At 50.2% G+C, this 25,730-nt stretch overlaps 2 protein-coding genes and 1 long non-coding RNA gene across 4 annotated transcripts; 2 read left to right on the forward strand and 1 right to left on the reverse strand.

Moving 5' to 3' along the window:
• Window positions 1-3: 3 nt before the first annotated feature.
• Window positions 4-6,095, reverse strand: LOC135451424 (uncharacterized). The gene is made up of 3 exons (XR_010441318.1): window positions 6,007-6,095; window positions 5,346-5,491; window positions 4-122 (listed from the first exon to the last, which is right to left on the reverse strand). It is a non-coding gene; the product is annotated as an uncharacterized LOC135451424 (long non-coding RNA).
• Window positions 6,096-9,699: 3,604 nt separating this feature from the next.
• On the forward strand, window positions 9,700-14,778 carry P2RY12 (purinergic receptor P2Y12). The gene is made up of 2 exons (XM_064721496.1): window positions 9,700-9,782; window positions 12,813-14,778. Exon 2 carries the CDS (start codon window positions 12,830-12,832, stop codon window positions 13,835-13,837), a length of 1,008 nt encoding a protein of 335 aa, XP_064577566.1. The 5' UTR covers window positions 9,700-9,782; window positions 12,813-12,829; the 3' UTR covers window positions 13,838-14,778.
• Window positions 14,779-16,275: 1,497 nt separating this feature from the next.
• On the forward strand, window positions 16,276-19,898 carry P2RY13 (purinergic receptor P2Y13). Of its 2 annotated transcripts, XM_064720578.1 has the most exons (3): window positions 16,308-16,380; window positions 16,971-17,643; window positions 17,763-19,898. In XM_064720578.1, the coding sequence occupies exons 1-3, from the start codon at window positions 16,331-16,333 to the stop codon at window positions 18,084-18,086; spliced, it is 1,047 nt and encodes a 348-aa protein (XP_064576648.1). In that variant the 5' UTR covers window positions 16,308-16,330; the 3' UTR covers window positions 18,087-19,898. The 2 variants fall into 2 exon arrangements, with proteins under 2 accessions (XP_064576647.1, XP_064576648.1); XM_064720577.1 differs by having other exon boundaries at window positions 16,276-16,380; window positions 16,971-19,898.
• The last annotated feature ends 5,832 nt before the right edge of the window (window positions 19,899-25,730 follow it).

Below are 25,730 nucleotides of genomic sequence, written 5' to 3' on the forward strand. Positions count from 1 at the left end.
CCAGGAACACTGCAGGAGTGGTGGGAACACAGGCTGCAGCCAGCCTGGGCTCAGCCCTGCAACGGCTTCCATCAAAGGCAGCCACAAGCACCTGAGTGCCTGGGCACATCACAGCATTCAGTCTGCAAAAGGAGAGAGGAAAGGGAAAATCAGCTCTAGCATCATTTGCTAGCATTGGTTCTCTCCATGTTCAGGGGATTTAAAAGAAAGCAAAATTAAGGCACTTAAGTGCCTGAGCCACAGCAGGAACAAACTCATAATGCCCAAGCTACGGCAGGAACAAACCCCATGATGCCCGAGCTATGGCAGGAACAAACCCCACGGTGCCACGGCAGGAACAAACCCCACAGTGCCCAAGCCATGGCAGGAACAAACCCCACAGTGCCCGAGCCCCAGGTGCCCGGCTGCACCGCCCTGGCACAGGGGCCAGCAGCTGGAGAGGGCAGGAGGGCGTCCTGCACAACAGGGACACAGGCAGCCCCTGAGAGCTCTCAGAACCTTGTCTCCCTTCCTGCCCTGCAGTCTCCCAGCAGGCTGCTCAGCCTGCACAAGAGAAGGGTTCAGGATGCGACACTGCAGCTGTGGCACTGAGCACAGCAGGATCACACCCAAACTCAGTGCCCACCATCCATCTCTGGGCCCTCAGCTTTACACATCTGCCTCCTCAATCCCCAGCTGTTTTCTTCATTAGACCCAGTGAAAATGCACGTGCTTCTAATGCTTTTGCTAAGTGATTCTTTGGAAATCTGATGTGCTGAATAAAACTGGAGTAATCCTGTACCCTAATAACTCCGTGGGTGCTACAGAAACCGCCCCAGCTTTGCTCAGCAAATCTGGTGCTTACTGAAGGCAGTTTCAGTGTTTTACAAGACTTCAGCATCTTTTCCCTTTCTGAAACCAAATCCCTCACTTTAAACATGTTGTGTAATCTCCTGGCTACCAGGCTGCAGGAACTGCTGAGGTTATCAAAGGCACTACCAGCACATGGAGGTTTTTGGGGGCACAAACCCAGCCCACAGCACCTTCTGCTGTGCAGGTGCTGGCAGAGGAGTCTGCACCAGGCAGGTGCCCATTGCTGCAACACTCTCCCATCAGTTTGTTCAACATATAAGAACTATAGAAAACCCCTCAAAAATGGATGAAAATTATATAAGATTAATACTTTTAAACTCAAAAGCCGCAATATCAGCATGACTATATTTTCTCTACTTTTCTATAGCAAACTTTTCCTAGTTATCCTCACCTACCTTAAATATGTTTGGAAAAACTGTGGCAATAAAGGAAACAAGCATAATGAGAATTAAAAAGGATTTGGCAGTGACAAATGTTGGGTAAATTCACTTCCTAACCCAGCAAAGGCTCCAATCCAGCAGAAAGTCATGTCTCAGAAGTAATTCAGTTTGTTCTGCTGTCTTCATGCAACTCTGGTTTATTACTAACAATTTAATTCAAAAGGATCTTCAAACAGTAAACCCCATTTTCCCCCCAGCCTGTTAGCAGTGCAGCCCAAAAATCAAGGATGCCAAGTTAGGAGCAGTTCCCTGTGATGGGGCACAGCAGGGGCTGGGGGCAGCTTGATAAAAAACATGTATCTCTCTGTTAGACTGCAAAGGTCATCTTATACATTTGTTTTCAAAAGCAGCATTTCCTTAAACTTTTTAGCCACTCTCTAGTATATTCTGAAGACTTTACACAGTTATAATACAGGTTAGTTGTATTTGGAGCTTCAGGAATAAATATTTAATGTTTATAACTGGAACCAAACTTTGAAACTTCTGCTCGGAGAAGTCACAGGAATGTTTCTCAGTTCATCACACAGTGCTGCCCTCTGGAGCCAGTAAATCTCTGTGAAACTCTAATTCACTAACTAGAGGAAACAGTCCCCCACAAAATAAAGCACATATCCAAAATGCTGGAAAAATGTGAACCTGTGGATTTATTACATCTAGAAGATAGCAAATTACTCACCATGGCTCTTGGTGTGAATCACAGAGGAAACAACCCAAAGGGCCTTTGTTCCTTTAATTGTCCATTTCTCCCTCACTCATCACAGAACCCCACCAGCTCTGACACTGCACCACAGGAGTTGTTCTTATCCACCCACAAGGTTCAGCACCTCAGCAGAGACAGAGCTACAACTGAGAGCAGAAAAGCCCTTTGGGACCCCCCAGCTGACAGAGGAATCAGCCAAACAGGGAGAGAAACAGCACAGGGTCACCAATCTGCAGGCTGTGTGCAGCTGGGGCCAGGGCTGTGTGAGCCAGCAGGGATGGCAGTGTGAGCAGGAGCAGGCACTCTGTGTGAGCCCGCCTGTGCACAGCCCTAAAATACACAGCAGAAGGAAATGTGAATTTCCTTCATGCCTTGCTAACTCATAAGTAATGCCCATTTTCCTACTGAGTTATGAAGACACAGACTGGTCCTTTGTTGTGGGCAATGATGTGAACTCCAGGTGAGGTTGGTGATTCCCACTGCCGGCTCCATCCACATCCCAGCCTCAGGAGCAGGCACCTTCTCCAGGCATGGTCAGCTGGAGACCAGGACAGCTCAAAGTGCCAGGGTATGAGCAACATGAAGAACTCCACTGAAACATCAAAAAGGCCAGAAAATCATCTCAAAATTACAGCTACTTGAGCCACAGCACGTGGGCAATGCAGCTGGATGCTGAGGGAATCCCAGCACACCCACACCAGGGCTGGCCACACTGGTGCCAGGCACATTTCCAGACTCGTGCTCCCAGTGACTGCTGAGCTCAGGAACCCACAGCTCCAGCCCCAACAGAAGGGAGAGCATCTCAGACACCAGAGCAGGCTGCACAGCAGGACAGGTTAGTGTGGGAGGCTTTTCCAAACTGGTTCCATTTGAACAGGAACTGGGTTTAGCAGTTTAGGGTGTGAGATTTTCCAAACTGGTTCCATTTGAACGGGACCTGGGTTTAAACCAACGTGTTTGGTGTCAACACGGCAGGACCAGGAAGCATTTCAGAAAGCTGCTGATGCAGTAACAGCTGCAGCTTGCCCCAGACAAGAGGAAGCACACACAAACCTGGGTGAGAGTCAGCAGGGCTGCCAGGCCCTGGTGATGCTCCCTGTCCCCAGCTCCTCCTGGGAGCACACCCAGCCATCAGCCAGACACAAACGTCTGGGTTTCTGGCACACCACCACACTGCTTTCACTATTAGAAAACATCCACTTTCTGCATGAATCATTTCCTTGTACTTTTACTAAATTTAAGCAAGTGGCTTTGCAAGGTTTTGGGGTTTTTCTCTTTGTTTGAAGAATGTAAGTTTTCTTTACATCTCTTCTTTAAATGCAACAGAGAAGGTACATAATGCAAGTTTAGTGCCCCGAACATGAATAAAAGTAACTGTCTTGCAGGGTTCCCAAATTTAATAGAATATGAAGAAAGTCCTAGAAATCTCTTCCCATGCCCACATTCCTGTATTTTTATTTTCTTCTATTTCTACTTGTTATCACCAGGAATGTTTCAGTATTTCCTCTTTTTCTAAAAGACACTTTCCTCTTTTTCCCAGACACTAGGAATGACAGGATTAAAACATGAGCACAGAAAGCAATTCAAAGGAAATGCTGAAAGTGACACACATGACAGTTACTTTTAATTTCTTCCCTGCATGCCTGTAAGCCCTTTTGCTGTGCTCAGGCCCTCCTTGGGGGGCGTCTGACAGGTCTGAGGTGAGTGTCCCACTGATGGGGACCCCCAGCACATCCAGCTCGGTGGTGAGCAATCCCTGAGAGTGAAGACAGGTGTGATCCTGGGCAGAGGGAGATCTGATTCATGGCAGAGGCCCCAGAGGCAGCTCAGAGTCAGCACAGGCTCCAACAGAGCAGGAGGAATTACAGTGCCCAACCAGGGAAAATGCTCTGGGGAAGAAAAGAGAATAAAGGCTCCAGTGCTTTCCCAAATGGAGGCACAGCCAGCACAGAACCTCTAAATGAAGCAGTAACAGGATAAAAAGATAACAATTACACACATGCAGCCTAGGCTTAAAGCTGTAATGACAGGAGCCAGCTGTTTGAACAGTGCAGAGGTTCCTGCTGCTCTGCAGATCCACAGCCCCTGAGCATGGCCTGGAGGAGCAGCAGGGCCAGTCTGGCTGCACTGGTGCTCCCTGCACTGTGTCAGACAGTCTGGCTGCACTGGTGCCCCAAGTTTGTTAGCAGCTGAGATGCATTTGCAGGGCTTCATGCATCACCTGCCTGCCTTTGACATCGTCCTGGTACTACTCTTCTCTCCACTCACTGAGGATCTAAGGAAAAACATTGTACTAAGGTTCTTTCCTTCCTGTCATGTTCTCCCTCTAAGTATTGTGGCCTTTTAGCTATAAGGAATCATAAAAGATTATTGACCTCTTTATCCTTCTCTCTGTTTAAGGCTTAGAGCAGGCTGAGAAAACTGAGGGGAAGAACAAGTTAATTTGTAAAGAGCTGATGATCTGCTGTCATTTGTGTGACTGCATCTTCCTGTTGCAGAAAAAACCAATCAGCTTTGTTATGCATTTCTTAGCAATATTGCTTTGAACACACTATTTCACAGTGGGCAAGTCAATAAGTCTCTCGCACTGGCTGCAGCTTCCCAACAGGATCTGGTGGGGTCTCCAGATGAGAAATGACCACAAACTCAGGGAACCTGGACCAGCTGCAGATCAGGGGGCAACCCAGACAATGAAAGGAAAACCCAAGTGACAGAAACCAGGGGAAAAAAAAAAAAAACATCAAAGGAATGAATTTCCCTGGGATGCAGAGCTGTGTCCCAGCCTGACCTGAGCTGAGGGGCAATGTGGAGTTAACCATGGCACCAATTGTCACTGTCACAGCAGCTCAGGGAAAGGAGGCAGGCCCTGCTGGGCACTGGGGATGCTCAGGCTGGAGCAGGAATGGGGGCAGCAGGAGCCCTGGAGCACCATGAGCAGGGGCTGTGAGGAAGCTCGGGAGAACCAAAGGAGAGCTGCAGGCACAGCCAGTCTGGGACCAGGAGCGCTGCTGTTTGCAGAATGCAAAACTCTGCAACTCTCTCTGTGCCAGCTGGAGAGAGTGACAGGTTTTCCTAAGGAAGGACAGCTTTAAATACATACAAACTTCCCAGGATCAAGCAAGGGGCTGGGAAGACACGCTCTCAGGGCTAACACCTTTATGGTTTTTCCTAAAAAGAACTGGAATCAGACTCCAGTTCATTACATTTGTCTGCAACAAATTTGGGAGAAAAGATGTATTCACACTCACAAGAGGAACAAGGCCTCCCCATTTTCCCCTCCTGGGACCGCTCCTTTTGGCACAGCTCTGTAATTTCCCTGGGTTTACACCATCAAACTGCTGACACACACCCACCTGACAAAGGTGCTCACAGCTCTGTGCTTGCCTTTCCTGAGTAACCTGACAGTGCAGGGGTGCCAGGAGCCCTTCCCTTTGCTCATCCTGACCCTTAGGGCAGCGGGCACCGGAGGCAGAAGCGCTGCTGGCTCAGCAGGGACACGCTGTAGGAGAAGCAAACACAGCACTGCAGCAGTGAAGTTATTTTGATACTTCCCATCCTCAGTCCCTTCCCTGTTTTGTCTGCCCGTTTTCCCCTTAAGCGGCAGCGCTGCCTCTGTGTCTGTTTCTGTTTTAGTCAATTAAATCTTGGCAGAGGCATTCAGCACCGTTCAGGAGGGCAGAGCCCCAGCCAGCCCAGCTGCACCGGGATCCCCAGCTCAGGGGCTGCCCCACACCTCAATGGGACCCACTCTTCTCAGATGCCCCTTCTCCAAGTGCTGCTCTCCCTTTGATTTATTAATATTCTGCAGTTCAATAGGCAAGTTTGACCAGTGCCCCCTCAATCTCACTGCCAGCCCACTCCTTCATCGAGGGAGGATGAGAGGAAGGACCTGGCAGGGAGATAACTCAATGAGGAGAGTGGCACCAAGGCCGCATGAACCCAAAGCCACCCCAGAATGCTCTGATAAAACTGGAGCTGCTTCCTCAGCACACAACTGCAGCAGCTACCATTTACCTGATGCTTTTCCTCAGGAAAGCCAGTAAAAATTCTGAATTACTGATGCAGGCTGCCAACAAGTTGAACGAGTGCCAGACCAAACGCAGTTACCTGTTTGGAAAATAGCACTCACCGTTTGTAGAAAGCTGCTCAGAGTGATGCTTTTTCGACTTGCACAGTGGCAGACATGCAGGATTTGTGGCAGAACACAGAAAACCCACCTGAGACATTATTTCCTATCTATATTTGAGAGGGACCTGCCTGAGTGTAAATGCACTGGGACTCGGGGGGGAGGTCAGGGTGAACATCTGGAACAGTCACACATGTGCCTGCAGCCTGCACGGGGGCTGACCCACAGGGAAATGTGCCTTTGGCCTGGGCTCTGCTCCTGCAGGACACAGGGACACAGGACAGCAGCCACGTTCCTGCCTTGCTCTCAGGGTTTGCTTTCCAGGAGCATTCCCAGCAGTGACCCAGCACCAGCTGCTTCCCACACACACTGCAGTGAACACACCACACAGGGCTCTGCACACCCTCACCAGCACCACAGCTGCCTTCAGGAACTGCACACACAGCCCCACTTCGATGGTGCTGTGAGCAGCAGCCAAGAGGTGACAGTCACAACAAGAACAAATTCCAGAAAACAATTTCTCTCTGACAAGAAGAGGAAATCTTGTAAAAAATGGGTATTTTTTACCAACTAACGTTTCCTTTGTACGAAATCCTCCTCAGCCAGAACAGCTACAGAAGCTCAAGAAATGAAGAAAGAATTTAATCTTCTGGCATTGAAACTGCAGCATAACAGGTAAGTGATTAATTCAGCTGGGGTATGTGGTTATGATGGATTAATATCAAAATGAGCTGTGGGCACTGAAATAGAAGCCTGTTGTTTCACTGTGTCCATGTGAGCATGGAACTGAACCACGATAAGACACTGAAGCCTAGGTTGGTTTTGACACCATAGATTTAGGAAATTATTTCCCTTACCTCACCTGCATGACAAATGAGCCAAAATTAAGTGCTGTAAATGCTTGAAATCACACTTACTCTCCATTTCCATGTCAGGCTCCCAAACAGCACAGTCTGTATCCCTGTCAGTGCCTCTGCCCTTCTCAACACTGCCAGTGCAGAGAATGAATAAGTTTCAGCAAATTCCTCTAGTTTTTTACCTGCATCCAAACCATTTCCCAAGCAACTGAGATTATTGGTATCAACTCCTCAGTAGTGAAACATCTGCAGTTTTGAACTTGCACTGTGGATATTTTCACCTATGAAAATATGCAGCCATCAAAACCCAACAGTGGGTTCACAGAGGTGTGTGAGCACCCAGCTCAGGGACAGAGGTGTGTGTGGCACCTCTCCCCCAGCTCTGTGTCACTGCCCAGCCAGCACTGCCATCAGGAGGGAGACCAGCCACAAAATCAACTGGCATTAAAGAATTTCGCTTCGGAGATCCCATACAGTGTAATGTGGGATCTGGGGCATGATTCAGGGTTATGTAACAGCTGAAGGAACAGCAGAGTTGACTCACCGCAGTGCAAGTTATGTTCTCTCTATTCTAGAGTGAAACTCGTTTGGCTGCATTTAGAAGTTCCCCTTTGTGCTCTTACAAAACTGCTTCCTCTCAGCTGCTGAGGATGCCCCACGCTCCAGAGAATCACACACTGGTGTGGCTTGGGAGAATCTTAAAGCCCACCCAGTGCCACCCCAGCCATGGCAGGGACACCTCTCACTGTCCCAGGTGCTCCCAGCCCCAGGGTCCAGCCTGGCCTTGGGCACTGCCAGGGATCCAGGGCAGCCCCAGCTGTGCCAGGGCCTGCCCACCCTGCCAGGGAACATTTTCTCCCTCACATCCAATGTAAACCCAGTCTCTGCCAGTTTAAAACCATTCCCCCAACAAAAACTCTTATTACTTTTAAAAAGCAGATTTTTCAAAAATCTACACAGACAAAATCCATAATCTATAAATTACACATTTAATAACAGGAGGCAAGGACCTAATGCAGAACCTTCCCTCATTTCACAATGCAAATGAAAGCCATAACCAGTTCAGCTCCTCCAGGAATGACAGCAACTGCACCAGTGACAGCAGGGTCAGCCAAGTCATCTTCCAGACTTAAACAGGAAAGGATTGTCCTGAGCTGCTCAGTCTGAAACAGCAAAACTGCTGATACCAAACAGCTGCTGGTACCAAACAACAACTGCTGGTACCAAACTGTTCCTGACAGTCTGACAGCGATGCTGCTGCTCCTCCCTCCCTTCTGAGACACTGCACAGACTGATTTAACACAGTAACTCGGAGTACTCTGTACATTTTCACAACAGGGATGAAAGTGAGCAGGATGCAGAGGCAGGCACAGGACAAACAGGAGGGAGGAATTCTGCAGAGCTCACCTGCACAGCGCTGCTGCCCTGCACGCACCCAGCAGAGCTGCCCTGGCACTCAGGGCCCTGCCCAGCACCCAGGAGCTCACGCTGGCAGCTGAGGGCTCTCCAGGAAATCCAGCAGAACTCTGGTCCCGCAGCAGGCTGGGGTTTGGGTGTTGCTGTACGTCATCATCTGCTGCACCTGGGAACACGCACTGCTGGGGACCCAAACCAGAGCTGCCTGCAAATGCACACGGCAGGAAAGCTGCTGGCATGAAAAATCCTGCTGGGTAAACATTTCATACACATTTCCAAAATCCTGCCTGGGTTAGCACTTCATACACATTTCCAAAATCCTGTTGGGTTTAACACTTCATACATGTTTCCAAAATCCTGCCTGGGTTAGCACTTCATACACATTTTCAAACTCATTTTGGATAAGCAACATCTACCAGATAACAAGGCTGATACACCTAGTTTGTTCAAGTTTTCCTGCAAACAAAATCTTGAATTTCCCAACCAGTTCTTGGACGTTTCTAGGACTGAAATTGTGAGCAGCTGGGTAAGGCCCAAGACCCTCCTCCCCAGCCTCTTGCTGGGACATCAGGTGTCCCTACAGGGCACAGAACTCACCCCCCAGCACTGCCACCCCCTCCAGTGTCCTGACCTGTGAGCTGCACTGGGACACAGGGAATTCATTAAGGAGAAATGAGAAAATGTAAATGTATCCAAATTAAAAGCTACATTTGGCAATAAGGTGACTTAACAGACAGGATCTGGAAATCAGTAAATAGAGATTTTGATATTAATGATTAGACAAAAGGGCAAGAACTGTCCCAGGCCAGGAACACCAATATGTGAAGTGGTTTTCTTGAGGGAGAAAAATAGTGTTAGTGAGGAATGCAAATTTCACACCCAATATATTCCAAGGAACATTTGTCTCCAGCATAAGGTTTTGTATCACAGGGACAAATTTCCCTAATTAGCCCAACTGGCAAGACTTCCTCATTACTGGAAAGAATCCCTGAATTGAAGTTAAAACATCTCCTGCAGCCCTGGGACCCCTGTCACTGCCAGCCCCTGCCTGGGGCTCCACATCCTGACACCCCAGGCAGGAGAACAGGTCATTAGGGTAATTAGCAGGGTAATTAATTACAAGGACCGTGCCTGATGTTAACCCTCTGCCACAGCCAAGACACAAGTCCAGGGAGTGTTCCACTCTGGGACAGCCCTTGCACCAGAAGCAATGCTGAAGGAGTGGCCAGGAGATAGAATCTTTTAAAAAAAGTGAAGGAATTATTTTAAAAGAGGAAGTTTACGGAAGATAAGTAACTGTTCCAGGCACACGAAACCAAACACACGCCTCCCACACTGACACACACTCAGAGACACTGCAGAGGAGACCAGAGCACAGCAACCCACAGAGGGTGAGTCTCCAAACGTGAGCATTTGTGAATTGTAATTTATTTATTATTGCTTCAAACGGACTGAGAGAAACAGCTGGGCTTTCGGCAGGCCAGAAAGGAGCTGAAAAGGTTCCTGTGAACACACAGTGGGGTTGGGCTTTTGGAAAGGAGACCAACAAGGATGTAATGTTACTGCCTTAAATATAGCTGTTTCAAAATGTGTACATACATTTTATTAACAGTTTTCAGGAATTTCTAACTCCACTTGATTAAAAAAAAAGGTGCTTCCAAACAAGTTCTGTTTATCATATCTTCAACAAATTATTTACTATCCTGTATTATTACTAGACCCTATTTTGACTTGTTATTGTAGATTAACCTTAACAAAACTTGTTATTTTTGTTGTGTTACTGAACTTTAGCTTGTAAGCAGAAGAAATTAACATAGACGTCAGACACTTGTGTAGTTCTATATTTCCTATTTCCTTTTCCTGGTGTTTCTGATTAAATGCTACTGCTGCCAGGTGTCTGTAAACCTACTAAAATATTATTACTGAGAAATACTCTCCTGCCCCCTATGAAATGGAACCACAAACCTGAACTATGCAGACTCAAACTAGGGACACAAACCAGGAGGGGGAACAGCAACTGGGGCAGTTTGTGGGTATCACAAGATGAGGATTTGCATCTGAAGGATTTCCATTCCTCCTTTACAAAGTAAAAGCCAAAAATATGCCATACGGGAGCCTAATCCTTTTTCAACTTAAAAATCAAGGAACTGAACATTCAAGCATAAAGCTTCACAAACTCAAACGCGTTTGTGCCTCTCCCTAGCCCAAAGGACGCCTTTACAGAGCGCTGCAGCTGAGATTTGGCAGGATTTCCATCCAGCCCTGCCTGCGCTGCAGCCGCGGTGCCCCAGAGCCGAACCGGGCACCCCAACCCGCGGGGGCAGCGGGGGCTGAGGGGGCTCCGGTGCCGCGGGGCTGCCCCGGGACGGTCCCGAGCCGCGGGCACGGCGGCCCCGGGGCTGACACGGCGGGAGCGGGAGCGGGCTCAGCCCCGGCACCCCGAGCACGGCCCGGGCACCGAACAGCCCCAGGGACCGCAAAGCCTCCGGGGGACAGAACAGCCCCGGGCACCGAACACAGCCCTGGAACCGCACAGCCCCAGGGACCGCACAGCCCCGGCACCCCCAGCACAGCCCCAGGGACCGCACAGCCTCAGAGACCGAACATCCTCCAGGGCACCGCACAGCCCCGGCTCTCCGAGCACTGCCCCGGGCACCGAACATCCCCTACGGACCGCACATCCTCCGAGCACCGCACAGCCCCGGGACCCCGAGCACAGGCCCCAGGGACGCACAGCCCCCGGGGACCGCACATCCTCCAGGGCACCGAACACAGCCCCGGAACCGCACATCCTCCGGGCACTGAACAGCCCCGGCTCCCTGAGCACGGGCCCGGCGCCGCACAGCCCCCAGTGACCGCACATCCTCCGGGCACTGAACAGCCCCCGGGCACCGCACAGCCCCGGCCCCCCGAGCACAGCTCCGGCACCGCACAGCCTCAGAGACTGCACATCCTCGGGGCACCGAACAGCCCCGGGGACAGAACAGCCCCAGGGACCGCACAGCCCCCAGGGACAGAACATCCCCTGGGCACCGCGCATCCTGCGGGACCGAACATCCCCCAGAGACGGTACATCCTCCAGGCACCGAACAGCCTCCGGGGACCGAATATTCCCCGGGCACCGCACATCCACCGGACACCAAACATCCTCCAGGGACAGAACATCCCCGGGGATCTCACAGCCTGCGGGACCGAACATCCCCCAGAGACCGAACAGCGCCAAGGGATGACACACCCTCCGGGACCGAACATCCCCCTATTCAAACTGTGCCCTGGATCAACACTCCGCAGCAGATCAGTAAACAGAAGACAGATGTTTGGAAACTGTGACACTTACTACATACAAAACCATTGAAAAAAAAGACGCAGCTCCTAAAGTGGTGTCTTGTACACCCCAAAGAAATTGAAATATGTGTAGTTTGTTTCATTGTAGCTGTTCATATTCAGTCTTTCAATTACATGTATATATCATATAACATTGACTTACTGTATGCAGCTTAAAACTTGAAGCACTGCTCTACAAGTCGCATATGGAAGAAATATTTCCTTCAATAGTAACCTTCTCCAAAGTAACAAATCACTACTTCTTTCAAGAGCTTTAAAAGTTTTAAGAAACAAGGCTGTGTACAGAAATAACACTAAGGACTCACAAGCCCAAAAGGGGCAGACAGGAACGCAGCTCTGTGCTCAGAGAAGTTGCACAATCTGATAAATCCCCTCTCCCTTTACGAATAGTGCCTCTGGGAGTCAGTCGAAGGCAGGAAGCAATCTGGTAATTATTTCTTAAAATTTCATTTCTCCCTCTTTTCTACAGAAAACAGAAGCAGAAGCTCCTAGTGCATCATCTGGAATCCGCAGCTGTCACTGGCTAAGAAAGCAGTTTGGAGCCAGGGCAAGGTCTGAGCCTCAGGCCGGGGATGCTCAGCTGCTCCTGCTGCCTCTGCCTGCTCCGAGGGGCTCCCTCCTGCCCTGCCCCGTGCTGGAGAGCTGCAGGGGCTGCCAAGGGCCCCTGGCTGAGAGCAGCCTGTGCCCAGAGCACCCAGCTCCTCTGGTGCCCGCCCCGGCCCTGGGGACCACGTACCCACTCTGCCAGGGCTGCTCCCACAGCACGGGGCTTGGCGCACCAGCCTGCTTCGTCTTCAAAGCAAAAGCCTTTTCCCCTACTTTCTAGGAAGAAATAAAACTTTGTCAGGGATCTGGGCATCAGCTGAGAGCACATCAATTCCCCGAGTGCCTGTTTCCCACAGGCAGAGCCCAGACACACAGAACCAGCTGCATCACCACACACCTGAGCCGTGCCCTGGCCCAGCTGGGTGCACTTGTTTACAACACGACAATTCAAAGCTGACTGAAAAGGCCGAAGCCTCATAACAGATAAAACTCTCAATTTCTTCTTTTTTGTTTCCTGTTTGTTTCTCCAGGGAGAAGAGATACCACAATGCAAATGAAAGCCATAACCCAGTTCAGCTCCTCCAGGAATGACAGCAACTGCACCAGCGACAGCAGGGTCAGCCAAGTCATCTTCCCTTTACTCTACACATTTCTGTTCCTGGTGGGGATCACCATGAATGGCCTGGCAATGTGGGTCTTCTTTAAAGTACCCAGTAAATCCAATTTCATTATCTTCCTCAAGAACACTGTGATTTCTGACTTCCTCATGATCCTGACTTTTCCCTTTAAAATCCTCAGCGATGCCAAGCTGGTGTCCTGGGTCCTGCGAGGGTTTGTGTGCCAGGTGACCCAGGTGGTGTTTTACTTCACCATGTACATCAGCATCCTGTTCCTGGGCCTGATAACGATTGATCGCTATCAGAAAGCCACCTCACCTTTCAGAACCTCCACTCCACGGAGCCTCCTGGCCGCCAAGGTCCTGTCCACAGCCATCTGGCTGTCCATGTTCGCTCTCTCGCTACCCAACATGATTTTAAATAATAAGAAGAAAACGCCCAAGAACGTAAGGAAGTGTGCTCTCCTGAAATCGGAGTTTGGCTTAGTCTGGCATGAAATTGTGAACTACATTTGTCAGCTCATCTTCTGGGTTAACTTAGCAGTCATAGTGGTATGTTACGTCCTCATCAGCAAGGAACTGTACAAATCCTACAAAAGGACTCGATGCACAGGGAAGGGATCTAAAAAGACTGTCAATCTCAAAGTTTTCATAATAATTGCTGTGTTCTTTGTTTGCTTTGTGCCGTTCCACTTCACCAGAATCCCCTACACCTTGAGCCAAACCAGAGATGTGTTTGACTGCTCTGCTCGGAACGCCCTGTTCTACATGAAGGAGACCACGCTGTGGCTGACGTCCCTCAATGCCTGCCTGGATCCCTTCATTTACTTTTTCCTGTGCAAATCCTTCAGGAAATCCCTGCTGGACATGCTGTGCAAGCACAGGGCAGCATCAGGGGCACAGACTAAGGGGGATGACTCCGACGAGACGCCGCTCTAGGTCCCAGGGCTCCTCTGCCCTTCACACGCCTTCACTGGGGGTGGCAGGAGCACAAACCCACAAGGAGCACCCAGAGCTCCACTGACTTCTTCAGAAACAGCCCTGCAGATAAAGCAGGAGCACCCTGGAACCACCACCGCTGCCTGCAAAAACAGAAAGCTTAAACAAACACCAGAGGAGTCCCCCCAGCCTCCACCCTTGCCAAAACCAGAGCTCCTCGGCTGTCGGACCCCAACCTCCATTGCTGTCAGAACTGATGGGAAAAAGTCAGAACTGAAAGGTGAAACTGTGAGGAAAAACTGAAAACAGAATCATGAAATGCTACAGATGATACCTTGAACTGTAGAGATGTTGCAGAAACAGCTAAACTTGGGCCAGAGTAAAGTTCATGACAACACAAGACCTGAGAAATGCAGATAAAATGCACAGTAGATGTCATTTTTCAATACAGGGAGCTGTCACCTTGTATGCAACTGGCAGACAAACAGAAACATGGAGAGAGCCATTTGGGCAGATTTTTGGTAACAGAATAACACTGCTTATCTCATTCTATGCTTGCAGTTTCTAATCCATTGACCAATAATTAATAGATGTATATCAGAGGAAATTATTACCTAATCAGGCTTATCTTGATATTAATTAAATCCCCAAATCCTTCCCCTTACTACATAAATAAATGAAGTAATGCTTCCACAGAGAACATTATATTAGAAAACATACAAACACTTGATTTAAATCTTACTGAGACCCTGGGGAAAAACAGGCTCATGGTAACTCCTTTACTGATGATTAAGGGCAGCTTTTTCCACTATACAAAATATGCAACCACTTCCTTTTTGCACTTGGAAAACTTGAAAAAAAAACAGGGAAGTATTTTCAAGTACATGACATTTTGAGGTATCACAGCAATTACCCATGAAATAGATTGTGGGCTATTGGAATAAGTTGTGGTTCATTTCTCACCACTGCAAACAGCTGCAGCTGAGCAGCGCGTGTCCCCAGCACACAAGAGCTCAGCCTGCCAAAGCCATCACCTGTCCATCCTTCCTGGGACCTGTCCCTGCCTGCCAGGCCACTTGTGCAACCCAATTTCCTAAGAAGTTAAAGGGCAGCTCACTTGTTGCACCTACTGCCACCCTCAGCCTTGGGGTCTGTGCATTTCCTACAGCCCACAGGGGTGAGCCCACCTGCCTCCAACTGTGCCACCCCAGAGCGGGCTCCCCCAGCAGCCCGCAGCCCCTGGGCCAGGTCAGTCCCCATTAATGCCCAGGGAGGGCAGTGCCACGAGCCCCACTCCCACCCTGAGCTCATCCTGCACACTTTTGCACCTACACGTGCAGAGAGAATGGCAACTAGGCAGGAGCTGCTTTCCCTGGCCAGGTGAGCTGTCCACACAGACACACCTGTCCCCCAGAGCCACCAGGTGTGTACAGGTACCTGCTGACACTGGGAACAGCATCAAGAGCTCAAAACACGGAAGGCACTGCCTTGGACAGCAGTGCTGGGGCACTGCAGTGGACTGTGACACCCTTGTGTGGTCACCAGTGGGGACCAGAAGGCAGGGACAGCCAGGACACACCACACTGGTGGCAGTGCTGAGCGTGACTGAAGCCCAGCCATCCTCAGGGCTGCCTGCTCTCAGCACCCATTAACACTGACACCAGCACCTACATTAGCCAAAATGTCCCAGGTGCCGATGCCCAAACCCCTGACACTGCTGCAGCCCGAGCTCCTCTGGAGCAATCCCCAGGAATGGCCTGAGCAGGAGCACTGCTCACAGCGAGCCCTGGGCCAGGGCTGTCCCACCAGCAGGCAGCAATAACTCACACAGACAGCTCTGCTCTCAGAGAAATGCACCCAGTGCCAGCCCAAACCCAGCACACACTGTCAATCCACGCAGCAGTACCTGCCAGGGCAGAAGGGCTGCAAACTGCACAAGGGTGCAATCCCTGCCTGCATGGGCCAAACCCAGGAATCCTCTCAGGAGAGGCAGAGCCCAGCCCAGGCCCTGTGTCAGGGACACCAGGGGCAGGAGAGGGGGCAGGCCCTGGCACCACTGTCAGGGGGCTCTGAGCAGACTCTTGTAATGCTTTGGCAATGACTGGTGCCATCCAGAATGTGGAATTCACACACGAACAACACCCAGGAGCTACACTGGAGGGTTATCCGAAAATGCTGTCAGGAAACACTCTGTGTTTGCTCATCCTCCCAGCCCAGGTGCAGCAGGGCTGCCCCACGCACACACAAACCCAGAAATGTGTCTGTCCTGAGAGGCAGGCTCAGCTTTCCTTTCCCAGCTCAGGAGCAGATGGTGTGCTTTCTCACACAGAGCAAAGGGAAGAGACAGAAGCAATAGCAATGTGACCAACTCAGGCGGCACTGAAATGAGGAAGGAAACCACACACCAGCAGAAAAACGTCTCATCTTTCTACACATTTCCCCACTCCCAACACTTTGCTCGAGGCTTCTGCTGGCAGAGGAGCAGCGGATGAGATGGGGACAGCCACAGAGGGCCCTGTGACAGCTGCTGCAGGTTTGCCCAGGTACTCGGAGTGTTCGGGGTGTGTGGGGTGCTCAGGCTGGTGCTCAGGGCTGGGAGCCACCTGTGTGCAGCTGGCCTTGGAAATGCTATCTAAAGTTGTGCTGATAAGGGAAAGAGTGGGTGCTTGGAAAGAATTACCAGAAGTCACGTACCCAGGAGTGGCTGGCTTTTGGACCACAGATCTAACATTTCTATTTCTATATTATATTCAACACTAAAATATTTCTACTTTAGTGTTGAATGCTAGAGATATTCAGAATATCTCTAACATTTCTATTCAGCACTAAAATACATTTCCATGGAAAGGCCAGCAGTGCTTCAGGCAGTCTGCTCTTATACCCTGCTGGCATTACCCTAGGCCTCCAAAACAAGTGTGAACCCTTTTAACACTTCAGTGGATGCTAGCCTGCAAACAATTTAAATTTCAGCAAAGATTTAGATTTTCCATGAACCAGAAGAGAAATTGGCCGGGCTGTTTAAGCCACACTCGGGTTTGGTGTTTACTCATGCAAACCTGCTGCCACAGTAAGGAACGTGTAATACTACTACAGAAGGGTGTGTTTTGTGTTCTCTCCCTCCTTTTCCCCCAAGTCTGTTCCCAACCCTGGGAGGCTCTGCAAACACGAGCTCTGTGGCTAACACCAGTGGAGCTCCCTCCTCTGCACCGTGCCAGCGTGACACCACCGTCACCCACCTGCTCTTCCCCGTGCTCTACACCCTCATCTTCCTCCTGGGGCTCCTGCTGAACAGCCTGGCCTGCTGGGCCTTCTTCCACATCCCAAGCACATCAACCTTCATCATCTACTTGAAAAACATCTTGGTTTCTGATTTCATCATGACGCTGATGCTGCCCCTGAAGATCCTGACAGACTCCGGCCTGGCGCCGTGGCAGCTCAAGGCCTTTGTCTGCCGCTTCTCAGCCGTGATATTCTATGACACCATGTACATCAGCATCGTGCTGCTGGGGCTCATTGCTTTCGACAGATTTCTCAAGATTGTGAGACCTTTTGGGAAGTTCTGGGTGCAAAACCTGACCTCAGCAAAGATCCTGGCGTCTCTGGTCTGGCTCTTCTTCCTCGTCCTGTCCCTGCCCAACATGGTCCTGTCCAACAAGGCAGCGACGCCGCAGTCCGTGAGGAAGTGTGCCTCCTTGAAGAGCCACCTCGGGCTGAAATGGCACGAGGCTGTCAACTACGTCTGTCAGTTCATCTTCTGGACTGTCCTCCTCCTCATGCTGCTATTTTATACAGTCATTGCCAGAAAGGTATATGAGTCCTATGTAAAAACACAGAAGAAAGGCAACAGAAGCGAAAAGCGGATCAAGGGGAAAGTATTCATCATTTTTACCGTGTTCTTCCTGTGCTTTGCCCCCTTCCACTTCAGCAGGGTGCCCTACACTGTGAGCCAGACGAGCTTCCACATGGAGTGCCGGCTGCAGAACCAGCTGTTCGTGGCCAAGGAGAGCACGCTGTGGCTGGCGGCCACCAACGTCTGCATGGACCCCCTCATCTACCTGCTCCTCTGCAAGCCCTTCCTGGAGAAGGTCTTCCACAGGAGGGTGAGGGCTCTGCAGGGAGCAGCCCAGGCAAACCCAAAAACAGAGCTGGACACACGAGTATCTCCCACCGAGTCCTGATTCTGCAGCTGCACACTCTGCTCTGCATCCGCATGGAGAACTTGAAAAACAGTTTGGTTTACTTCTGCTGAAGAGCACAAAAGGGTGTTTGCCAAGCAATACTAACACTCAATAAATGCAGCAAAATGGATTTTCTAAGTACACTCACTGCATAGCCTTAATGGCCAAAAGGCTCTTGCTCAAACTGCCTAAGACAATCCACAGGTTAATTCTCTCTGCTTTAAACTAAACCAACTCACTTGCTAACACCTGAGCAGCTTACTGACTCTGGCTGCTCTGAAGGGCAATCCAGCTTTATTTGGGAGTGAACCCCAGAGCTGGTGACTGTGCATGTCAGTAATTCCTACCCTGAGTGTCAGCTTGGCTGCACACCAAGAGCAGGCAAGGGGAGGAACAGAGGCAAGGACTCGGTCCCTTCCCAGCCCTCCTCGCCTCTCTCACACATGTAATTACTTTGCTGCCACCCATGCTGTTTCACCACCCTTCCTTCTGCTCCCAGCAGCAGCACCTGGTGGAGGGCAGTGCTGGCAGTGCCCCAGTTCAGTACCCCAGCTCAGCACCCCAGTTCAGCACCCCAGTTTCCCAGGACAATGCTGGCAGTACCCCAGTTCAGCACCCCAGTTCAGCATCCCATTTTCCCAGGACATGCTCCTATCCAAGTGAGCAGAGCAGCCAGGGCTGCATCCTGACCCTGAGCCATGTGGGGCTGAGCCCCACGCTGCCCTCACCATTAAGGAACACCCAGAGATGCCCCCTTGGTGGCACCTTCACCCTTCCAGTCCCAGCCCAGGCCAGGAGAAGGGGCAGGGGGCCCTGAGAGCCTCCCCATCCAGAGAATCCTCTCCACCCAGCTCACCAGACCACTCACAGGGCTCTCCCTGCCTATCCCACAGGGACTGTGCCTGCACAGAAACACTTCCTAACCCCAGAGCCTGGAATTTATCTCACTAGTTCAAGACTGCAGTGTCCCTCATCCCAAACCACCCCTTCTCCTCCAGCTCTCCTGCCAGCTTTACTCTCTCTCACACGTGCCAGACACTTTGATCACCACCAGACTGCTATTTTTAGAATTCCATTGTTCACAGCAGCCCAATCCAACCCAGCAGGTTGCTCCATACAGCTTGATTTTCTCAAAGCTGCTCTAGATTGCTGTGCATTAATTATCTCTGCCCCTGGGGTTCCCCAGCCTATGCCACACAGGGAGATGTATGTCTTATTTAGCAACTTCTACCCACTACATCTCCTCCACCAGGCGTGTTACACACCTTCCACAGCTGGAACACCCTTCCTAACTGGAAACTGAACTATCTCCAATCAGCTTTCAATTGGTTCTGAATCTGCCTATAAATCAACATTATCTCAGCCATTGTCTACCTCTTACATTAAATGTTGCCGCATTAAAGGCTCTCCCCACACACACATGCACTGTTAACAGGATTAACTTTGCTCCTTTAGGAAAAGTAAATATAATAAATTCTCAGCTGCTGAAGTAGCCAGCCCTTCAGTAACTGCTTGGAGGAGCGTACAGGAGGCTGGAAATGTTCCTCCAACCTGCTGACACAGCCTGACAATAACAGAGGGCCCTGAGCCAGACACTGGCACAGGAGGGTCTGTGCACTGGCCTTCCCCAAAGCACAGCTCACACAGAGCTCCAGGGACGGCCAGCACATCCAGCTCTGGACCGGCAGAGCAGGCGGGCACTGAGGAACTAAGAAGATGAAAAACAGAAATGTCTTGTACTTTGTGATTTCTGCTCGTGACCGAGGCTCATCCAACGCTGTGCACACACACTGGCAGCTCACACAGCTGAGAGCCCGTGTTAGGGTGGGTGTAACCACAAAATGGGATGAGTTGGTCCTTAAATAAAGGGTGTGACAAAGGTTTCTGACGAGTCCTAATCATCTGTTTTTCAGCTGCTGCTTCTTAGGTAGGTAAAAGGCAACCAAAGCTACCAAACTCTGTGGCAAAGGAGTGAAGGTGACTGCGAGGACAAAACACCTGCTTGATGCACCTAGGGGAAAAGTCCCTAAATACTAGCACTTGGGATTTTGCACATTTTTTCTACAAAGTGTTAGATCACTGCCTCCAGATGGAGTGAAAATCACAGCAGTTAAAATAGCTCAAAGTTTAGCTCTCTGTTTTTTAAGGCCCAAACAAACACCCCAAGGAGAATTTTGCTTTGCACATGATCAAACAGAGCCGTGTTTGGAGAGCAGCTCTGCCCTGGCAGGAAGCCCAGAGCAGCTGCCATGGGCTCCCCATATTCCTGCAGGGCTGCCCAGGGATTTGTGGAATTCTGCAAAGTTTACCAGCATATTCAATACAGCCGTCACCATTTTCCCAAACCTGGTTTCTGTCCCAGCCCACCTGGAATGTGCTGGTGCTGCCTTGAGCAAACCCCTCACTGTTCCCTGACAGAGCAGCTGGACAGGGCAGCAAACACCAGCACCATTCCACCATTCCATCCCATGGACAGGGCAGCAAACACCAGCAGCATTCCACCATTCCCATCCCACCTATGCTCACTCCAGCCCATCACATCCCAAGGCAGCAGCAGGGCTCTCCCTTCCCACAGACAAATATTCCCTTGCATGGTTTGTCCTCACTCCAGACAACCTAGAAACTGAAAACTGGCACAAGGCCTTGAATCCTTTTGCAGAAATGACCCTTGGCCCAGGCTCCCATGGGCCAGCTCCACACAGGAAGGACTGACACTTGTCCTAAACATCTCTGCTCTAGGTCATTGGGTTCCTGGAACCACAGGGAACTCAGCAGGTGAGTTTAGTAGGAAATTACTCATTTGTGTACATAGAGGCTTATACAAATTTTTTATATTCCTCATGTTTCAGAAAAAGGAAGCATTTTATACCCTCACTGTCCTGGGTTGACTATATGATGCTTTTATCCCCAATCGTCTCATTCTGTTTATGCTGAATAATAATAAGTTTTGTACCTTTAAGAGTGTTACAGAGAGTGAAGGGGGAGGGAGAAGAAGCGCGCAGTTTGTTTTCAGACACTGCACTCCTCCACATTCCTGCTCCTGACTGTGTTGTCTGCGGACAGACAGCGGGACAGAGAGCTCTTCTTTTGCTTTTTAGTTAGTGTTAGCTAGCTGGGGCAAAGAAGTTCCCTGGACTGTTTTTTCCCTTTTTCTTTGGACCTCTTGGAACTGCTCTGGACTGAACACCCAGGAGAACACCGGCAGCTGCAGTTGTGGCCCACCAGGCCAGGCCTGGCCTGCGACAATTCCAGCACCGGAGGGACTGATCAGAGACTGAGTGAGCTGCTGCTTGAACTCGGGGTTTTTTTCTCAGTTTGTCATCTCTTTTAGAGTGGCAAGGGGTCTCATTGTTTTGATACTGTTTTGGTCTTATTGTTTAATAAACAGGGGTTTTTTTCCACCTTTCTCCAAGGAGGTATTTTTCTTTCCTCCCGGACCAGTTGGGGGGAGGGGCCGATTGGATCTGCTTTTCCCACCAGAGCTCCTTTGGGGGGATTCTTCCCCAAATTTGCTCTAAACCTAGACAAATACATGAATTGGCGCCCAACGCGGGGCTGGAAAATGTGGAAAAAAGCCCTATTAATTGTGTGTCTGTTGTTGTTAAAGCAGTTAGTAGCTATGCTGCTTGAACCCCTGATGTCTCTGGTTGAGAACGCCTCTGTATGGCTCTGGGCTCTAGACCTTTTTGAGGTTTCAATACCTTTCTGGTCATTAGGATTATTGTCCTTAACAAGTAATTTTTACGGTAGAGGGGTACGGATTGGAATAGCGGTTGTGCTGGCCTTGGTGATAATGATTTATAAAGCGTTCAAAAAGATACTGACCTCTGTTTACAGCATGTATGGTTTATGGTTTCTTCATCCTACCCTGCATCCCAATTCCAGTGGTATGTTTTGGGAATTTATTAGTAACTACACTCAGTCTGTTAGAGGAGGAGCTAAGAATGAGACTTTCCAGCCTTCCCTTTCCCTCTTCTCCTTTGGATCGGTTATGTCACTTTTTGAGAATGTTCAGTTTCCCCTGAATGTTAAAGAGACCATCTTTCTGGTATTTAATTTGGTAAGTTTCCTCTATATGGTCTGCAGCTTCTCTAGAATGAGGGCTGAGATATCCAGAGGAGCTGGTGAGACCCCTGATCCAGAAGCAGATGCAGGCGTGAAAAATCCTGAGTGGGGTGGAGAATGGGAAAATATAGGCCAAACCCTGAAGGAATTTTCTGATCCTGTAGACTGGGATTTCCCACGGGAACAAATTCAGAACGCAGCAGAGGTGGGGAAATACCTAAAGGAGAAGTGCCATGACGATTCTAAGGAGAAAAGGCTAATTGCAATAAGCTGGGCCCTGGCCTATGCTTATCGCACTTTGTTAGATACTGTTGGGCAGCAGACAGAGGCAGGGGGGCAGGGAGATAAATCAGCTATCCCAGTCACTCAAGCTGTAGCCAACAGCCCAGGCTCAGAGCCAGCAGCTAGACCAGACAGTGAGCCTAAGCCAGCATCTAAACCCATGGCTGTTGCTACCAGTACTAGAAGTGGGAAACGCACGGAAAAAACTGATCGACCAGTGGATGATGATGATGATGATGGTGATGATACAGGAGAAGGAACCTCAATGCCTCCTGACGTAAAATCAGGAGTCAAAGCAGCAGGTGCAAGATCAGATGCAAATATTGAGTCTTATTCCCTGAAGGACCTTCGTGGCCTAAGGAAGGACTACACTCGAAGGTCTGATGAATCCATAATTAGTTGGCTGGTCCGTCTCTGGGATGCTGCAGGCGAGGCTACAATTTTGGATGGCACGGAAGCCAGGCATTTGGGATCCCTGTCACAGGATACTGTCATAGACCAAGGAATGATGAGGGGGCTAACTCTCAGAGCCTCTGGGAACGGGTCCTAAGAAGTGTAGCAGAAAGATACCTGTGTGCAGACGATCTCTATATGCAGCAGACTCAGTGGAAGACAATAGAGCAAGGGATCCAACGCCTGAGAGAAATGGCCGTGGTTGAGATTATCTTCTCAGATGATGTAACAACTAGGAACCCAGACTTAGTACCATGCACGTCTGTGATGTGGCGAAAACTCGTACGACTCGGGCCACATGAATATGCCTCTGCCTTAGCCATCATGAAGAGGGATGAGAGGGGTGAGACTGTGCTTGACATGGCAAGGAAGCTCCGAGCATATGCAGATGCTGTACATGGCCCAACACATGCCAGAATCGCAGCGGTGGAAACACGTCTTCAAAAATTAGAGGACAAGATAGAGGAGGGTCACAAGAAACTGAGGGAGGAGATTAAAGAGAGCTTTCTCCAAATCTCGGCGGTACAGATCAGAGGTTCTGGTACCCAACGCAGACGTTCCCCAGACGGCGAGAGAAGGTACATCCCACGAGCTGAGCTGTGGTTCTATTTGCGTGATTGTGGAGAAGACATGAGGAGATGGCATAGACAACCTACCTCTGCTCTGGCACAACGGGTGAGACAACTGAAGATTCAGAGAGGAAGTTCCAAAAGGGAAGCAGCTCCAGTGGCCAGTAACCGAACTGTCACATATGATGATAATGACAATATTTTTGATCCCCTTGAAGGAACCTCCAAGACATATGCCCAGGGAAAGAAGGATAACCAGGCTTAGAGGGGCCCTGCCTCTAGCCAGGTAGAGGCTGGGGAAAACCGTGTTTTTTGGACTGTGTGGATTCGTTGGCCTGGCACATATGAACCACAAGAATACAAAGCTTTGGTTGACACTGGTGCACAATGCACATTAATCCCATCGAGACATGTGGGGACAGAGTCTGTTTCTATTGCTGGTGTGACAGGGGGATCACAGGATTTTACTCTGGTAGAAGCTGAGGTGAGCCTGACTGGAAATGAGTGGAAGAAACACTCTATTGTGACTGGCCCAGAGGCCCCATGTATTTTGGGCATAGACTACCTTCGAAGTGGGTATTTCAAAGACCCAAAGGGACTCAGATGGGCATTTGGAATAGCTGCTGTAGAGACAGAGGGTGTCAAGCAGTTGAACAGCTTGCCTGGACTGTCAGACAGCCCATCTGCAGTAGGTCTCCTGAAGGTGGAAGAGCAACGAGTGCCAATTGCCACCTCAACAGTGCACCGCCGACAGTACCGAACGAATCGAGATGCTGTGATCCCCATCCATAAGATGATCCGAGAGCTGGAGAGCCAAGGGGTGGTCAGCAAGACCCACTCACCCTTCAACAGCCCCATCTGGCCTGTGCGAAAATCTGAAGGAGAATGGAGATTGACTGTGGACTATCGTGCATTGAATGAAGTGACCCCACCCCTGAGCGCTGCTGTGCCGGACATGCTGGAACTCCAGTACGAGCTGGAGTCCAAGGCAGCAAGGTGGTACGCCACTATAGACATTGCCAATGCATTTTTCTCCATTCCTCTGGCAGCAGAATGCAGGCCTCAGTTTGCTTTCACCTGGAGAGGCGTGCAGTACACCTGGAACCGATTGCCCCAGGGGTGGAAGCACAGCCCCACCATCTGCCATGGACTGATCCAGGCTGCACTGGAAAAGGGTGAGGCTCCAGAACATTTGCAATATATTGATGACATCATTGTGTGGGGGAAGACAGCAGCAGAGGTGTTCGAGAAAGGGGAGAAAATTATCCAGATTCTCCTAAAAGCTGGCTTCGCCATCAAGAAGAACAAAGTCAAGGGACCTGCTCAAGAGATCCAGTTTCTGGGAGTGAAGTGGCAAGACGGACGGCGTCAGAATTCCACCGATGTCATCAACAAGATCACAGCAATGGCTCCACCCACCAATAAGAAAGAGACACAAGCTTTCCTAGGCGCCATAGATATTTGGAGGATGCATATTCCCGAATACAGTCAGATCGTGAGCCCTCTCTACCTGGTCACCCGTAAGAAGAACACTTTCCACTGGGCCCAGAGCAGCAACAAGCCTTTGCACAGATCAAGCAGGAGATTGCTCATGCAGTAGCCCTTGGCCCAGTCAGGACAGGACCAGAGGTGAAGAATGTGCTCTACTCTGCAGCCGGGAACCATGGCTTGTCCTGGAGCCTTTGGCAGAAGGTGCCTGAGGAGACTCGGGGTCGACCACTGGGATTTTGGAGTCGAAGCTACAGAGGGGCTGAAGCCAACTACACTCCAACAGAGAAAGAAATCCTGGCTGCCTATGAAGGAGTCCAGGCTGCTTCGGAGGTAATAGGCACTGAAGCACAACTCCTCCTGGCACCCCGACTACCCGTGCTGGGGTGGATGTTCAAAGGCAAGGTTCCCTCCACTCACCATGCCACCAGTGCTACATGGAGCAAGTGGATTGCTCTCATCACTCAGCGCGCCCATATAGGTAAACTGAATCGCCCTGGGATTTTGGAGGTCATTACAAATTGGCCCGAAGGTGAAAACTTTGGTCTCTCTGATGAAGGGGAACAAGAAGAGACACGAGCTGAAGAAGCTCCACCATACAACCAACTGCCAGCAGAAGATACACAATACGCTCTCTTTACTGATGGTTCTTGCCGCATTGTGGGAATGAACCGGAAGTGGAAAGCAGCTGTATGGAGCCCCACACGGCAGGTGGCAGAGGCCACTGAAGGAGAAGGTGGATCAAGCCAACTTGCTGAACTCAAAGCTGTTCAACTGGCCCTGGACATTGCTGAGAGAGAGAAGTGGCCAAAGCTCTACCTTTATACTGATTCATGGATGGTAGCCAATGCTCTGTGG

The sequence above is a fragment of the Zonotrichia leucophrys genome, chromosome 9 (assembly GCF_028769735.1).
Source record: "Zonotrichia leucophrys gambelii isolate GWCS_2022_RI chromosome 9, RI_Zleu_2.0, whole genome shotgun sequence".
In the NCBI taxonomy this organism is placed as follows: Eukaryota; Metazoa; Chordata; class Aves; order Passeriformes; family Passerellidae; genus Zonotrichia; species Zonotrichia leucophrys.

Excerpts from the sequence above, each read along its gene's own strand:
- P2RY13 (XM_064720577.1), top strand. The coding sequence starts at position 16,331 with ATGGGGACAGCCACAGAGGGCCCTGTGACAGCTGCTGCAGGTTTGCCC. Across the intron at positions 16,381-16,970 it reads GCTGCTGCAGGTTTGCCCAG|TCTGTTCCCAACCCTGGGAG; the intron begins GTACTCGGAGTG and ends TTTTCCCCCAAG.
- P2RY12 (XM_064721496.1), top strand. The coding sequence starts at position 12,830 with ATGCAAATGAAAGCCATAACCCAGTTCAGCTCCTCCAGGAATGACAGC.